General features: G+C 35.3%; 1 protein-coding gene across 1 annotated transcript; it reads right to left on the bottom strand.

The window, feature by feature from the left end:
* Window positions 1-854: 854 nt before the first annotated feature.
* Window positions 855-15,403, bottom strand: LOC123557994 (hybrid signal transduction histidine kinase M-like). Its single transcript, XM_045349847.2, has 6 exons — window positions 15,241-15,403; window positions 10,932-11,111; window positions 10,240-10,446; window positions 6,239-7,046; window positions 2,373-3,718; window positions 855-1,798 (listed from the first exon to the last, which is right to left on the bottom strand). The coding sequence occupies exons 3-6, from the start codon at window positions 10,405-10,407 to the stop codon at window positions 1,661-1,663; spliced, it is 2,460 nt and encodes an 819-aa protein (XP_045205782.2). The 5' UTR covers window positions 10,408-10,446; window positions 10,932-11,111; window positions 15,241-15,403; the 3' UTR covers window positions 855-1,660.
* Window positions 15,404-18,651: the final 3,248 nt, after the last annotated feature.

Raw genomic sequence — 18,651 nt, 5'->3', positions numbered from 1 at the left:
AGATCAACACGACAAGGTACGTTTAAGTACGGATAACTACGTGTAAGTACGTTTAACTAGGGATGAATAAGTTTCGACCAAATTGGACTAAAGTTACGCTCAAATTGTTACGGATCGCTCAAACTTTTGTGCATGTTCAAAAGTTTGAGAAACTTGCAAGTTTGGTGTAAGTCTTGAATACGTTTTGCCCAAGATTTGGTACGGATTGATACGGATTACTACTTTGAGGTACGGCTCAGGTACGGATCAATAAGTACGGAGCAATACGTCTTAGTATGGAAAAAATGGTGAGAAACAGGGGGGGTGGGGGGAAGAAAACAATACAGGACGCGAATAAGTACGGAAAGGAAGTGAGTACTACGTTAAATTACGTTTTACTGCGCCTGGCAACTTGCCCAGCACTTGGACGGGTCTGCGGTGAACTACGTTGAACTATGCTTAAGTACGGGCAGTCTCGGATAACTACGTTCAGCTACGGCAAAGTACGTTTCAGTACGGATAACTTCGTTTTAGTACGTTTAACTACGGATGATAAAGTTTCAACCAAGTTGGACTAAAGTCACGCTCAAATGGCTACGGATCGCTCAAACTTTTGTGCATGTTCAAAAGTTGGAGAAACTTGCAAGTTTGGGGTAAGTCTTGAATACGTTTTGACCAGGTGTTGGTACGGATTGATACGGATTAGTACTTTGAGGTACGGCTCAGGTACGGATCGATACGGATTACTACGTTTCTATCCGTGGCTAGGCGTAGCTATCTGCGCCGTATGTGTGACTGGGGTATTAGCCGTTCAAATTTATTTTAGCTCGGCTCCTCTTAGGACATAAGGGATACACAGTTAAGAATAGTGGACGAAAAATTAAAACATTTTTATTTATTGTAAAAACAGTTTTTCTTATATTATGTCGAGATGTATAATTAAAAAAGATTCTCTCTTGCTCTGACATTCATTGTCATATGACTGGTGCAAATTTCCGTGATTTTGCTTACCTGATCTACGTGAGGACAACACTGCAAAATTACTATAAAATTTCATATTCTACATTTCTTTTTCCATGCCACTCTTTTGTATCACGGACAATGCAAATTAATTTGAGTGTGATTGTCAAATTCTGGATTGGACGAATTTTTACACATTTTCGCTACTTCATATTTAGTCATATAGCGGATATAGCAGCAAGAATAAGTCTGATAAAACAGTCTCATTCTGTAAATCATATCAATATGTTTAAGCAAACTAAAGGTATTGGGCGGAAACCAGTTTTCTATCTTTAGTAACAGTGACATTGACCTTGATTCAAGGGGACTCACATCATCACCATCAGTTATCTATCTTTAGCAACAGTGACATTGACCTTAATTCAAGGGGACTCACACCATCTCCACCTAAGCTACCTATTCGCCAATACTGGTTTATCTCATTTCTAAAGTTATTGGGAGGATTGTTTTCTACCTTTAGTGAATGCGACCTTGGCCTTGGCCCAAGTGACCCTAGATACATTTCACAACTTTTGTCCCGATAAAAATGCATACACCACCAGCTAGGTGACAATAGGCCCATCCAAACTAAAGTTCTTGATCGCAGACGATCTGTTTGACGCCGCCAAATCGGTCACTGTCTGAGCAATGACATACACATGGTTAATAATTAATATTGTCCTTAAAGATGTGTGAATTCATCTATATCTTCTTTTTGCTCTGGAGCACAAAGACGTCTATACTCTGCAAACCCGGATGCACGACGCTCTTGTTTCAGATCGATGTAAAGACGTCCAACACGTTCTTCTCGTGGTACAGTCTACAACAGAACAGGTAAAATATCATTAACGGCGAGAGTTTTATTTTTGAATAGTTACAGAACTCTCACAAAAACAAAACAGTAACGGATTAACTTTCGATTTACAATGCACACTGAAATTGCCTGTTATTTTTTTTTTCGTGGGAGTAGGAGGTTACGTCACACCGACGCAGTTATAGGTCATACGGCACCTTTCCATCTTTTATTGGTAGAGGAAGACCCAAAGGTGCCCGTCCGGGCGTTATTCATCACAGACAAGCAACTTGGTAGAACCTACGATTTCCGCATACTTTCTGGATGGCTTTCTCGCATGAAAGAATTCTACAACTCAAGCGAGGTTTTGAACACAAATCCGTGAGGGGCAAGTAATTTGAAGTCAACGACTGCTACAATAAAAAAACAATACTTTGAGACCTGTAGAGATCCGCGTAAACCCGAATAACCAAACAGCGATGTCAATATACTTGTCTAAATGTAATAAAATATGTGAAAGCATATAACGCTACCAAACAATAGCATGTCAGGAAAGTTGTTCACCTATGTTTATACCCATTGACGATATCAAAATACTTACTTTTGACAGTCTTGTAATATCTGGCACATTCTTGGAACCTGTTATGTTTTTTATTTGTTCATTTATTGGTATATTCCATGTTACTCTGCGACCATTCAAATCACTATTGTCGTTTGCGTCTCCCTCAGTTAGTCCAGAATACCTATGTGTATTGTCGCATTTATCCGCCCATCTCACCCTTTCTAGTTTATTTTTAGTGTCTCCTTCAGATATATCTAGCCGTTCCCACAGAACTGTATCTGGCCTTCTATATCGCCTTTCATCTTTTAAATTTTGTAAAGTCTTGTAAGAATCTTTCATATCTTCAAATGAACTTGTACTGCTGCTATGTGATGATACCTCAGCTTTCACTCGATGTGAGTTGACCGCAGATTTACTTCGACTGTTGGAACTTGAAATAAGTTTCGGTGGAAGAGGTTTAAGGTCATACTTCCTCCTTTCGTGACCTCGCTTCTTTTTAGGAGATGCTGACCGCGATCTTTTCGGAGAGCATTTAGATCTTTCCTTTTCTGGACGAGATGTTTGTTTAGGGGTGTTTATTTCACTTCTCGATACCCTTTGAAGATCTGTATTGTCTTCGTAGACTCCAAGAAGGTCTATCGATATTAGTTTCTTAGCAGCTTCCTTGGATTTAGATTTGTTTTTCTTTTCACTGTCGTCATTAACATCCTTAGAATCGTTAGATTTCCTATGGGAATATTCTCTGTGGTGTTCCGTTTTCCTGTATGTGTTTGACTTAGTATTTTCGTTTGAAGTTTTACCTGATCTATGTTTGGCCGATGCACAAGAAGAATCAAATTTCTCTTTGTAATTTTCTTCAAATGTGGTATTTTTGTACTCTGCATACGTGATTCTTGGTTTATCACTTTTCTGTCGTTGACTCCTTGTTTTGCTATGCACTTTATCATGATTATTTTCTTTACCATCAATCTCTTGGACATAGTTTGTGTGCCCGTCCTTTTTGTCATATTGGTGGTCATCTATGTCATTCAAACCCTGCATTTTTAATGTATCAACTCTATTATCTCGTGCCTTAATTCTACCGTTTTCTGAAAAAGTATTTGTTACATTATTTGTATCACGCCATGGCAACGAACTCTGCTTTGCCTGAATTTCAATAATACTTGTAGAATCCCGACTAGACGATGGCATTGATTGGAACGATTCTGACGAGGCTTCAGCAATAGGATCTAAAGTTGGATGTAAACTCGCTGGAGCTCTGTTGTATTCCATCACAGATATGCAAAAATTAGGATCGTTTAGTTTTTTAAACTCATCCTCATTACCGCCGTCATAAGCATCGTCATCTAAATCGTTATCTTCAATTTCATCGTTAGAGCCGATTACTGAAATGAAAAGTAAATATATGGGCAAGGCTATCAAGTTAATGGACCCGAAAAAGACATGCAGCGATTTATGATCTATTAATTATTCTCGTAATAAAAATTCGGCATATTCCGGCTGATAATGTACTTCATGCGAGTAACCAGCTGAAAAATGTCGAAATCACATACTGAGACTATCTAATCGTATACGGAAATTGCCGAATGCCAAAACGTGTCCAAAATAAATACAAGTGACGCATTTGGCCTTCACTGAATCACATACGGTTAAATTCGTTCGTTTTTCATATTTCATCAAACAATAATAATTTGTTTAGAATTTTTCACAAGCAGTCCTTATTTTGTACATTTTTTCTTTGCCGAGAGCAGGGCTACCATTGAAAATAGTCTTTATGGGTCAGCCGGAATCATCTGTTTTTTCCTTCATTTTTTTTTTTTTGTTTATCAGACAGACATTCATGTTTCCATTCTCAATACATGATTTGTATTGAACCGGAAGTGCGAAGTATCAACAGTCGGAGAAAAACTTGAACGCGTTGTGATCCGTCGGGGTTTCCAGGTATTATAAACACCGCCGGTCATAAATAACAACAACTAAGTTGTATAAAGAATAGCAGTAGAAAAATACCTGGTAATTAATTTTGTATGAGGTAACTCTACCTTGAATATATTGTGTATTTTTCGAAGAGCTAAAATTAGTATGCATTGTATTAAATTTTCTTATTTGGAAGTACTAGAACTTTTTCAGGACAGTCACTGTTACATTCTGTTAACAAAAATCGTCTACGCCCACACTATAACTTGAATAAACATTTCTTTGTTTGCGTTTGAGAAATGATTTATATATTCATTAAATAAACTTCGATCAAACGCTCACAAACTTGAAATTAAATGCACGTATAAAAAAATTGCGAGTTCACAGAACTTTCGTGTCAACAACCTTTTGCGTAATTACCAGTGCCTCGACAAATACATAACGTTGATTTAATTACGAAAACGCTATCGAACGAACATACTACTAATATGATTTACTGAAGCCCTGATAAAATAGATCTGTTGCTGTAACATTGACAAGCAACTGTTTTCATTATAATCAGGTAATTGACCTAAAGTCTCCTGCTAGTGCTACAGTTCGAAAATCTATTGCATATGTTGTTGACCTGTATGAAACTTGTAGTGATTTTGCTACATCATATCAAAATATTAATATACGGTCGACTTGACATTTAGTAGCAGTGTAAAATCAACATGCAGTATATATATTATCACTGTCAATAATTGAAAAAAAAAGAATGCATATCCACGCTATTGAAATGATATATAGGTTGGATGACAACGTTTATTATTAACAGGTTAATATACGGCTTGGTTATGCTTTCTTGCCATAAAGGCACACACAGTGTCATAATCATGAAACTAGGTGTGCTATTATGGCTAGAAGGTACAACCAGGCGTTTATTGACCTTTTTATTTTATACCTTTGCTTCATATTCATCTTGGTATTTTCATTTTACATGTTTTTTTCTACAAACTTATGGGGCCTAAGCATCATTTATGTTGGTTTTTTCATCAACAGTGGCATCAATATTAATCTTGACAATCTATCTGAAAATGATTCAGCACCCTTTAACCCGCCTTATTATATACGTTACTATAAACAGTAACAAAAAACCCGTTCAAAACGGTCATTTACGGCCTCTATTGACGAATCCATAATGGCGCAGTGCGACTCGCGCGCCATGATCATAATGGCCCCGGGTAATCGAAACGTCAGCGCGTTCTGACGTTGACGTTATGTAGCAACGTCATTACGTCGGGTGAAAGGGTGCTGAATCATTTTCAGATCGATTGTCAAACAATGATGGCACTGTTGATGAAAAAATCAATACAAATGATGCTTAGGCCCCATAAGTTTGTGGAAAAAATATGTAAAATGAAAATAACAAGATGGATTTGAAGCGAAGGTATATGATAAAAAGGTCAATAAACGGATGGTTGTGCCTTCTAGCCAGAATGGCACACCTAGTTTCATAATGGCCCTCGGGCAGTTATGACACTACCTGTGCCATTATGGCAAAAAGGCACAACCAAGCCGTATATTAACCTCTTAATAATGACGTTGCTACATGACGTCAACGTCAGAACGCGCTGACGTTCCGGTTACCAAGGGCCATTATGATTATGGCGCGTGAGGTGCACTGCGCCATTATGGCTTCGTCAATATAGAGGCCGTAATGACCGTTTTAAACAGCTTTTTTATAACTATTTATAGTAACATATATAATAACGTCATTTAATAACACTTGTTGCTACAGTTTTATTTTAGTACCGTGGACGATGTTACTATATTACTTTTATTTCCCACACTATGCCAATTATGTACCTGATTACAATCTTTACTACAAGGCAACAGATGCATATCTTATATATGCATTACATAGCAAACACGTTCTGTAAAAAAAGAAATACATGTTTGAAATGAAATTTATCTCCTTACTAGACCGCAATTCACTTCTATATTACCTCTGATGTTAGTTTCATCTTCATCACTATCTGCGTTAGATTCAACTTCTACAGTCAGATCTGCACTTTCCGAATCTTCAACTTCAAGTGTCCTGTCGTCTTCCGTTTTATCAGTGGTTTTCTTTTCAAAATGTTTAGTGTCCTCAGTGTCAACCTTTTCGCTTTCACGAAGGACCGAATCTAAAACCAGCTGATCGACTTCACTTGTGTTTTCATCTTTATTCAGTTGATAAATCGCGGACAACTTTTCTGTTTCACTAGCTGGAGAGCTTTTAGGTCTTTGTCGTGATTTTGATGAGGCACTGTCTGTATCACTACTACAAGATTCAAATTTCTCATTACCGTTAACTTGTTCATTGTCAACTTTCACATTGTTTTTTTCTGATGCGGACGGAGGCTTCATTGGACTTATTACGCGTTCCTCTTCAATCCGATCTAGCTTTACCCTATCATTATCACCCTCATTATCAAGCTCATTTGCTTTAAGTTTTAATTCACCCACCGCAGCCGCATTTTTGTTATAGATTTCTATGTCTTCAAGCGGCTGTAAAGATTCTCTACGAGTTTGTTTAATTCTTTCAAGAAGTGGTTTATCGTCGCGTCTCTTTCGTCGTTTTATGTGGTGAGAAGCAGAGGCAATACTTTGTCTTCTGATAGGTTCAGTGACTTCTCTAGCTGTTCGAAATGATGCTATAAGATCTTCTTGAGCCTGCTTCTCGTCGTCTATGGATTTCAAGAGGTCATGAACTAAGAAAAACAGTTTGTCTTTCACAAAATGGCGTTGAACAACTGACTTAAAGGTCTTTTTCTGAAATAAAAATATTTAAAACAATATAATATTACCACTTATATGTTATATACTGTAGATCCGGTAACAGTTGCTGTAATTTTATTTTGCTAGTATTGCAACCAGGTTAAACAAGAGTAAATGTTAACAAATATGAGCAGTGCCATGAGAAAACCAACATAGTGGCTTTGCGACCAGCTTGGATCCATGCTGGTCGCAAAGCCACTATGTTGGTTTTCTCATGGCACGGCTCATATCACGCGCAAACATATCATTAACCGCGAGTCGCGAATTCTTGACCACACAGAGCTCCAACCAGTTCTAAATACCCAACGAGAAGAATGCTTAATATAAAACTAAACATACAACTAATTAATCCATTAGTACTATATCTATACAAAGCAACAAAACATCTAGGTACCTTTCTCATACATACTTTAAAATATAACTATAAGTAATGCGATCCAGTATCCTTCATGTAGAAAAATAGCAGCCTAATAATGATGCGCATACAACACAAACTGCTTCATTTTATACGTTTGTTTCAAAACTAAAGTAATAAACACTTGCATATCGCTAGCATTTTATTGTTAAAGAATCTTATGCTTTCCCGAACGGACGACTGTATTTATTAATCGTCATATTGCTATTAGCTTATTAAATTCTGTGTCTGAAAACGGACTTGTTCTATTCGATTAAATTGCATTTTAGCTCTTTGATCGATGCTTTTACGCTTTTAGATTCTGCACAAAAGGCAATATTTAAGACTTATTGAACCGTTTATATTTGAAATGTTTGTACGTAAAGATCATTCAATGTAAGCTTTAATATGAACGCAATTAAATATTGTGGAAGCTTGAAAGGTAAATATTCCGATCAATGAGGGAAAATAGGAACAGCCCGGATGTGGTTCAAAATCAACAAGACTTTGTGTAACTCTAGCTAACTTTTAAAATAATGCGTTCCGATCTGACCTAAATTGGTCCCAATTAGAACAATATCCGGATAAAAACAGAAAAAAAAATGCTAAAAGAAAGTTGTTAAAAGTACAAGTGTACATGATCTTTAAATGCACTATTAACAGCCTGTAACTGATACAATTTAGCAATGAAATATTTTAAAACTTATACGGCTAAACTATTTGGAGATTTTGTCTGAGTTTGACAAAAAGTAGCATAAACAGTGGAGACGTTTTTTAAGACTTTAAATTTTAATTTTTTGACACTTCCTTCCCTGCCTTTTCTAACTTTTCTCGGCGTCTTAGAGAAGAGCACACTTTACACTTTGCAGGAGGGGCCGAAAACGTTATGCCTTCCATCTTCAGGAATATTTGGTTGAAAAAAAACCATACAACTTTCGTGATAATTTTCGGGCTGGTCAAGGAATATAAAAGATGATTTTTTACATTCTAAGAAAAACAGATGTAAACAATTTTAGCCTCTTTTTTATTTTCATTTTTGTCCGTTCATTTGGTGCTAATTTTGGCCAAAGTCACACATACTGAATTTATACTTTTAGCCTTTATATGCGGATATCTGTTTTCTTTAGCAAGTCCGATTACAATGCCATATTTATAAATGGTTAGCAAAGCCTACATTAGTGCAATATTTAAAAAGCTATTAAGCTACAAACCTCTGTTCAATGAAAATCCTCAAGAATGAAAATCCTCAAGAATGTAAATCCTCAATGAAAATCCTCAAGAACGAAAATCCTCAAGAATGAAAATTCTCAAGGGTCTGTGTTCCTATCTGTACTTTCCGTTTACTAGTACCTTTCTTTGATCAATGTAATATTAAAGTAATGCCCAATTTTAAAAAAAAAAATCCGGGTAATAAAAGAATGGAAATATTATATAAGCTACACACCTTGTCTCATAAAATATCCTACAATGTATTGTATCCTTGCACTGATGTGTTTAATTTAGTCGGAAAACATGACCAGTCGTCAATGATTATCTGTGATGTACGTTACCTCGCCTCACAGTTTAAACATCCAACTTTTATTTATTAATTTACTTTCCAATGACCGTATTAGATTCTGCAAATATTTGCAATCTATGTTTATATTTGAATTGTAAGCGGTGTCAGCCAGTATGGGTCGATTTTGATTGTGTCACACCGATCTAAGCTTGATTTGTCTCAAAATTACAATTTACAACCATAAAGTTAAAAGTAAAACTACAAAGAGTTGTGTAATATTAAAGTAAGAGGGTTATAAATTGTCTTTTTATTTTCATTTCGTCTTATTTATGCACTGATATGAACGCATATAAAGTAAAAAAAAAAACCGCATTGACGTGACGATCTTCTCGCTGTTAAAACAATGTTTGCGTGTGCTTATACAGTGTAGCTGAGAATTGTTTCAATAGGATTATAAGTATTCGTGTACTTTATGCCCTGATATCACAATTGTATATAAAATGAAAATTAAAAAAGAAAGAAAATCTTTTTAAAAAGATAAACAACACAGAGGTAATGTTTGAAATAAAGAGAATCAGAATAAAACAGAAAGTAACGCCAAACGGTAATTGTGAAATTATTTTACTTATGGACAGAAAAGATAAAGATATAAATCTGGAGCGGCTCTGATATGGCAAAACAAACGGTCAATTTGCAAATATTTAAACTAAGCAGCAAAAATAAATGAACAATGGTTATAGCTATTCAAAATTATTTGACGCCCTGAGTTGATCCTGAAATATTTTCGCGTTGGACCCCTAAATAACACTAACACAATATCTCGACCCACGTACAAATATAGCCCGTCACCACTGTCATTCATAAATATTCGTTGATCTCCGGAACTTCGGAACATTACGTTTATCGGATTTAATTTGATTAAAACTTTAAAATTAAAAGAAATCGTTTTATTTTTTTCGTACCAAAAAACTAATAAATATCCTCTGTTTACATTATGTCTTCTGTTATTCAATGTTTTTTAAGACTTAGCAAGAAACGGATTATCCCATTCCATACCCCGATCGCTCTAAAATACAGACTAAAATCATACGGATACGCCGAATAAATACCAACCTTATTTTAGCGCACATTATCTTAATCCAGAAAGTACTCAGGGCAAAACAAACCCAAAAAGCGCTGACAAAAGATGAGTATCTATGGTGTTTTTTGGCTCTTAAGTGTTTCCTGACTTTAAAATAGAAAAAGTATAAATATTTAAAACATTTGCAAATAATATTGTAGTTTGAAACGATTACCTGCGAAGAATGCGGGCTATTTATATCCTTTACGATATGCTGTTGTCCAGTGCTGGTACCATACCGGTCATCAGGGTCATCACCAGAAGACTCAGGCCTGGCTGCGTTGGTCAGGCCGGTACTCACTCCATTTACCTTGACATCTATAAACGGCTTCTTGTGTTCCATTTCTAGTCTATTCTATGTCATATTCTTGTGATGCTAGATCTGAAACAAACATTGTTTACCATGAAAAGGTTATAAGCTTAATTTGAAAATGAGTTTCAGGTCCAGCAGTGGACGGGAGTTAAAAAACACCATTAATTGCCAGTTTAAAAACACACAAGTAATTACAGGAACTGCAGAGACGCTCTGTGTCGATATTTTGTTGACAGACATATGTAAAACAAAATGTCATTTCATATAAAGATCAGACTAACTGGACCTACATATATCTGGTAAGGCATTTTTAATGAATCGCTATCTGATTTCATTTGATTTTCCTCTTTTTTTCCTTTAGAGTTTTATTGATTTTTACTACCATCTATATAAAGATGATATTATATTTAAGGTAAATATTTACTCAGTGTGATTTGTTACATGTTTTCGCGACCTTACTAATGGTCAGATAGCAAATAACTTAATGCTGTTTTAATTAACCTACTATATTACTACACGTAAATCATGGATCTAATTACTGAAAAAAAAAATACCTGACTATCCAGTTGAGCTTCAAAGTCAGTCTTGAATCTTGAATCTATAAACATCCGTAACTTCTTGCAAAGAGTCAATGACATAGAGTTATTGCTTGTCCATGTTACACATGATCCATGTTACACTTGATCTGCACACCTACAGTAATCGCCTTCATGCACTTTTGTTATTTTCCAGTCCTGTTAAATATAATAAACATTTGTTGACATACGGCGCGTTTCAATCCGAAAACAATTAGCAACAGTATTGTTCCTCGACCGATAATTTCTTTGTTATTCTGATATGTCTTTGTCTGCCTCTATCAGTTTTGTTTCAAGTAAGATATCAGTAATAGAGTTGATACGTGTCATATTTAAGAAATTTATCAAAATTGAATATGCTCCAGCAAATAATAGATTATGAAAAATCAATCTGATACTCAGAATGCGTACAGGAATCCCATGTATATTTAATGAGGGATATTCGAAACTTTTGTCAAGCGTGTTTATTTGGAAATAGAGACCGCAACAAAGCAATATTACAGAAGACTTGGCTTGAGCCTGTTCAAGGGAGGTAATGAAACATGCACATACCATCATCCTCACTAGCACATTATGCTTTTTCAAAGCGGAACTTTTTTACGAAAAGACATTAAATGAACTTCATAATTCTAAATGACCAGCTTAATAACCACAATTCTTACATAATTATGGCCGTCATGTGGCAGTTGAATACTGCATACTACTAAAATAAACAGTTTGACATAGATAAAACATACCACATCTCTTAATCGCCTTTAAGCAATAAACAGAATTCCAAAATGACATGATACTTAACTAGTACATAATTTTGTTAAAAATGGCAAAAACACATGCAAAATAATAATGCTTAGACGCATGTATGTATGTGTATGCCATTAATTCTTCGCAAGGGAATTTATCTGGAGATATATCGGGGAATCCTTCAGACCGTTAGTGCACATGTTGAGTTGTGTTGATGCATAATGATTGAGAGTGATTATATATGTTTTACTTTCGTATAATAAAAAAATTAAAATTACCCATACTCCTTTTTAGCGGTTGGACACGGTGAATTGTGTTTGCATTTAATTTGAAATATTAGAATGGCACTTTTCGGTGTGCCAGTTCTTTCATTTCATTATTACAACTTGATGTTACATGACCCATGGATACAGGGCTAAGACACGGTTTTAATAGTGTTTCGCCAACCAATACACATACATACAAAAACACATGCAAAATAATAATGCTTAGACGCATGTATTTATCAGAAATTAATTGTAGATACAGCTTAAGTAAAGTCTTAGTCATTCCGATTGATCAGTGATGTTTGTTTGTTTTGGGTTTAACGCCGTTTTTCAATAGTTTTTCAGTTATGTAACGGCAGGCAGTTAACCTAACCAGTGTTCCTGGATTCTGTACCAGTACAAACCTGTTCTCCGCAAGTAACTATGAATCAGAGGTGGAGGACTAATATTTCAGACACAATGTCCTTTATCAAATAGTCACGGAGAACATACGCCCCGCCCGAGGTTATGTAAACAAACCAAAGAGGTTTTTTTTACTGCGTTTATGGTGTTTTACAATTAATGTGTATTGAAAAAAAGGTTCCGTTAAACACTCTTCTCCCACAATGCCAACTATGTAAACAGGAGGCCATATCATTCACGCGAAAATAACAGCACCAGTATTCATAATGTTTTAATCCAAACTATTATAAAATATGTGTGTGTGTTCGAGTTTAACGTCGTTTTCAACAATTTTCAGTCATATAAACGACGGTGTCTACTTGTAGCAGTGTAGCACAATGCCCAACTTTATAGTGCTGCTTCACTGCAATATCACGCCGTAGACACGTGACATGATACCCCACCCAGTCACATTATATTGACACCGGACTGACCAGTCCTAGCACTAACATCTTTGGTATGACGCCGCCAGGGATTGAACCCACGACCTCCTGCACTCGAGGCAAGCGCTCTACCTCTAGGCTACCGAGGCGGTATAAGAAGAAAGGTGGTTTCGGTTTATTGATTGCTGAACATGTCATAATGTTGTAAAGGAAGTCTGTGGGAAGACAATTGGTGGAATGTAACCTAAAATTTGGATAAGATCATAGAAACTACATGATATAAAAAAAAACCGTTTTACATGTAAGATCGAACTATTTCACTCGTAAACTGTGCCACCCTTGAAAATATTGCATCTGGTGTTCACCCGGTGAAAGATATTTCGAACTTACAATGAAACAAACAAATATCCCCAATGTCACACAGATAATTGACAGCTCATGTGTATTTTGGTTACGTAGTAGTAGGCCTATTGAATTAAAACAAAATAACATGCAAATCAGGCCATTGTGTTTTAAACTGATGAAGCATTGCAAAACCTGTTAGCTGAAATAGTTAATGTGTTATTCCCATTTAGATTCCTATCAGTTGCTATTTGCAGTGTTATTGCTTTATTTATTATTCAAAAACAAATAACTTTACATGGAAACTGCAACTGCGCGAATCACTCTTGCGTCATACAGACAAATATGGCATCTGTTAATGCTTTGTGAGCAATAATCATTATAGTAAACACATTTGTCAAATGTTATTAGTACTCACTTTTAAATTGGGAATAGATCGAGAAATCAATAAGCATAACTCGAACACATTTCTACAATATTTTCATATTTTCATGTTTATCCTTACCATTTAAGTAAAAAATAATTGGTCTTAAAATCATTGAAGCGTGACGTAAAGGACAAATAGCTCGATTTTCTCGAGCACAAATCTCACATGTAAATTTTTTTTTCAAACCGTTTTATACACAATTGAGTAACTTCATAAGCAGAAAAGACATAAAATATTAGAAAAATATGATACATGTCTCGTCGGGATAGAGTGCACGTGCTGTAGCAAAACCGTGTTTTAACACTATTTATACACTCGGGCGGTAAAACGTCGAACAAATAATTTTACTCGGGCTGCGCCCTCGTGAAATTATTACGCCCGACGTATAACCGCCCATCGAGCATAAATAGTGTTAAAACACTCTTTTGCTATAAATTATTTCTTAAATACATACTCTCATTGGTACGTTTTAAACGTCAGCGTCGCGTTATGTTACGTTAAATGTCATGTTTCTTAAAGTGCTTTTACAGCCATTGTCAAGATCTTTACATAGATATGGATTGGTAATTTCAATAGGACATATCCATTTCGTTCCTGGGAGGAAGTCAAAGTTCAAACTTTAATTACTAGTTAAAAGATGTAAACTTAGAACAATTGTCAACTCGTTAAGCACCTATATCTACGATAAGGTTTTTTTTTTGCACAAACTCGACATTGATTTAAAACCAAAACAAATAAAAAACATAAAAGAAAGCGCTTGTTATAAAATTTTATTGTTCCGAACTACACACTGATTTAAATATTTGCGTTTGTTTGATCGTTTTTTTTTTCTATTACAATTTAAAAGGATTTTTGCAACAATTCGAGACATATTGTATAGATACTACTAGTATATTGAACCTCTTGTGTTCAAGTCGCCTTTCCTTAAAAGGCAATTAGATAAATCAGGATTTTTGAATAATGTTAGCTAGATACTGGTCTTAAACAATGTATAAAAAACAAAGACAAATATCAAACAGGGAATACCACGCACCAAAAACGCAGCCTCCTCAAAACGAAACCCACAGCACGCAGACGCCGCGTGCACCACACACACACACACACACACACACACACAGCCAACACATTAGGACAAAACGAACAAACAAAGGAACACACACACACACACACACACAAAGCCAACACATCAGGACAAAACGAACAAACAAAGGAACACAGTGGGGCACCGCCTTGGAACGGTCAGTGGCAAAAACACCACTGGGGATAAGCCTGACACAAAATCCCATATTACAAATTACAAAAAAAAACTATAAATATTTACATACCAATTTTAATATTGTCCATTTATAGAATGTCGTTAGAGAATGACGTCACAATTCTTGTTAAGACATTCACTATATTGTTAATATTCTCATGTAAACAGTATCAATTATATTGTCGTATAACTATAGAATTTTATGTTTAAGATTTGTTCTGAGTTTTCGATTCTCTATAATGGACGATGCAACAACGTACATTTGACAGGAATATCTCGTACAACCTCTCGCGAGACTGAAGACGTGCTTATCATCTGTTCAAATCATAGTTAGAGCTTTTGCTTTAGAATCAAACTTCCTTAAAGTGCTTTTATAAACTACAAAACATTTGTGATTAGATACATCAATAAATATTTGATTGTTCTTCCTTACCTTAGAATAGTTTACTCCCTGCTCCACATTGAACCATCCAAACTAATGTCATTGACATGAAATGAAAATGATGGCATTTATTAAAAGTACGGTTAGCAATTGTGCGTCATTAAAAGGTTCACCTAGGGAGAATAATCCATCAAAATATAATTGCATGCTTAAATATCCCATAGATTGATTCTAAAACACAGTGAGCTATTCTAACACACAGTGAGCTATTCTAACACACAGTGAGCTATCCCAGAGAATTATTTTGATGTAGGAAACAGAAATAATTGCAGATGGGATTGCGGATGTTATGGTTCAAATATTTAAACAAAATAGTTTTTGTTTGCTGATATTAGTTTTGTGATGAGATAATATGCTAAATATCAATATGGCTGTGCACAGCATTGCTATTTTCGTATACAGAAAAATGTTAATTTCAGAGTCTGTCCCTTGATAATAAATGAAACTATTTGATTCTTTAACACAGTTTCAGGACATGATAAGGCAAAAACATTAGTTCTCAGAATAAACTTGATATAAATTATCAGCATCAAGTGGGCATGCCAGTTTTCTCTAGACTAGAAAACAACGAATAACGTACCATTAGATAATATTAATACCACATCTCATAATCATGGCACGCCTGAGTAAGACCACCAAAGGAAGAACTGATCTTGCTTATCGCATGGTTGGTTTGTGCGCCAGACTTTTTATCATGTACGTTCCTCTCCCAAACAAAAGCTGTCGGAGGACAGCAACGCTCGACTTTTCAAAAACATTGTGATTAAAAAAACTTGGCTAAAATAAGGAAATCATAGCGGCATCAATTTTAAGTCATATAACTTTCGCCTCTTATGATCTTTAATGAGCTAACAGATTACAGCAAAATATTGCTAACTTAAAGTTGAAAAAGGGGTATAAATTTGTGAAAAAGCAAAACGGAGTTATGGGATCTGTGCACTGGACGTTAGATCAAAAGTTAATTAAAATCTTAAGTAAAAATTAGATATAACTTTGTAAAAATTCAGTATAGAGCTATGGGACCTCAGCATAGCATGTCAGATCATCACAATGAACACGTGCATTCCTTTCAGTGGATACTGAGATACAAGCATTCCAACAGAAGTTAGCTAAAATGGCTTATTAGAAAAGGGGCATAACTTTGTAAATATATAAAATAGGATTATGGAGCCTGTGTACTGTATGTCATTACAATACAGTGAACAAGTGTGTGAAGTTTCAGTCCATGCCCTTCTGTGGATACTTAGATACCAGTTTACATACAAAACTTAACCAAAATTTGCTAAGTGCAGCACAAAAATATGAAGCCTGCGCACTGCAGGTCAGATCATCTCAGTGAAAAAGTGTGTGAAGTTTCAGTCTATTCCCAGAAGGGGTACTACCAGCTTTCAAACAAAACTTAACCAAATCAGGACACAGGCGACGACGACGACAGACGAATGGGCGAGTGCAAGAGCTCTACGTATTCTTCTAATAGCCAAGCCAAAATGATAGATAAGAAAAACTATTTACCTGGTTATTATCTTATATTCACCTTTTTAATTTCAAGAACATGTTGCGTATGCAATAGTAATGTCACATTTAAATCATGTAGTTGAACAGTTTTTCATATTTTGAAACAACGCTCTACATACTGCAGAACGTATATACACAGACATGCAAAAACTGGAGGGAAAAAATGCGTGGGTGCCTTCAGGCCTGACGTAAAATTCGCTGTATAGCCACCTTTCGAGTATGTGACATTTCCTGTTGAATATGGAGATCGTAATGAAGTTGTTTATTGAAAACATTTACCGAGAAGTATCGATCTGTGATTTTATATCTTCTTCTAAGCTTTTATGATATCATATTTTATAGTTACGAACCAGTTCTAAGGTCAAAATGAACGTTTTATATGCACATAAAACTTTCCCCCACTTTATTACAAGCATTGATTTGCGAATTTAGAGTGAAAATCCATAATTTCAGCTTCCGATATTGCCTAAATTTTAAACACCTTTCATAGCAGTACGCATTGTTTATGCCACTAAGGACTAATTTGTTATTCTAATAATGCCTTTCACTTCAGTGCGTATGTAACACACTAAGTATAGACTGAATTTGTAAATGAAATGAGAACCATATTTTGGACTTGCTATAGCCAAATATGCTATCCTCTTTTTATTAAATTATTATTATTATCATTATTATTATTATTGTTTCCATCCTTTTTTATTTTCATATAGATTTCTCTATTTATACTATTGTCGACGCGTGGAATGATTAAGAAATTTTATTAAAAACTGATTATGCTTCAGCAAATATTAGATGATCAAAATCAATCTGAAACTCAAATTTGCATTTATATTTAATAAAGGATATTCAAAAATTCTATCAAGGTGATGCTACTTGATATATGTTAAAAGGTGATGCTACCTGATATATGTTAAAAGAAGATCATTTGAAAGCACAGAGCGCGACCAAGATAAACACTAGCCTAGTATGTTCATAACGCAACACTCTTCATACCTCGTGACACATGCTTACAAGCGGACAGCTATCATGTAAGAAAAATATTTACCTGGTTATTATCTTACATTCCACTCTTTTAACTTCAAGAACATGTCGCGTATGCCATAGAAGGGTCGCAACTTAGTCATGCAGTTGAGCAGTTCTACGAATTTTGAAAAACCACTCCACATACTGTAGAACGCAAATATACAGAAATGCAAAAACTGGAGGAAAAAATTGCATGGATGCCTTCAGGTCTGACGTAAAATTCGCTCTATCTGTGACATTTCCTGTTGAATATAGAGATCGCAATGAAGCTGTTGATATTCACTGAAAACATTTCCCGATTGTACAAAGTCGCTCCAGTCAACACTACAAGTATCGATCTGTGATTTTATATCTTCTTCTAAGCTTTTATGATATTATGTTTTATAGTTACGAACCAGTACTAAGGTCAAAATGAACGTTTTTATATGCACATAAACTTCCCCCACTTTATTACAAGATTTAAACTAACAATACACAATTTTAGCTACCGATATTGCCTAAATTTCAAACCCTTTTCATAGTAGTACACATTGTTTTTGCCGTTAAGGAATAATTTGTTCGTAATATGTTATTTTAATAATGTCTTTCACATCACTGTCTATGTAACACAATAAGTATAGATTGAAATGTTAAATGATATGTTAGAGAATCATATTTTAGACTGGCTATAGCCAAATATGCTATCCTCTGTAAATAAAATTCTTACTGAATTGTAATTATGTCTCCAACCACATAGTGGTGTGGGAGATATATTGATTAACTGCTGTCTGTGTGTGTGTGTCCATGTGTCCATATCTGTGGCTGTCACAAATCTTGTCCGCGCTCTAAGTTAAACAGTTCTCATCCGATCTTCACCAAACTTTA

The sequence above is a fragment of the Mercenaria mercenaria genome, chromosome 5 (assembly GCF_021730395.1).
Source record: "Mercenaria mercenaria strain notata chromosome 5, MADL_Memer_1, whole genome shotgun sequence".
Classification (NCBI taxonomy): domain Eukaryota; kingdom Metazoa; phylum Mollusca; class Bivalvia; order Venerida; family Veneridae; genus Mercenaria; species Mercenaria mercenaria.
This window is presented reverse-complemented; position numbering and strand designations above follow the sequence as displayed.

What these genes read in the sequence shown, in the direction of transcription:
- LOC123557994 (XM_045349847.2), bottom strand. Translation starts at nt 10,407, where the DNA reads ATGGAACACAAGAAGCCGTTTATAGATGTCAAGGTAAATGGAGTGAGT. An exon ending in ATAGCCCGCATTCTTCGCAG is followed by an intron (nt 7,047 to 10,239) that starts GTAATCGTTTCA and finishes TTTTTATTTCAG; the next exon opens with AAAAAGACCTTTAAGTCAGT. An exon ending in AGATGAAACTAACATCAGAG is followed by an intron (nt 3,719 to 6,238) that starts GTAATATAGAAG and finishes TTTTCATTTCAG; the next exon opens with TAATCGGCTCTAACGATGAA.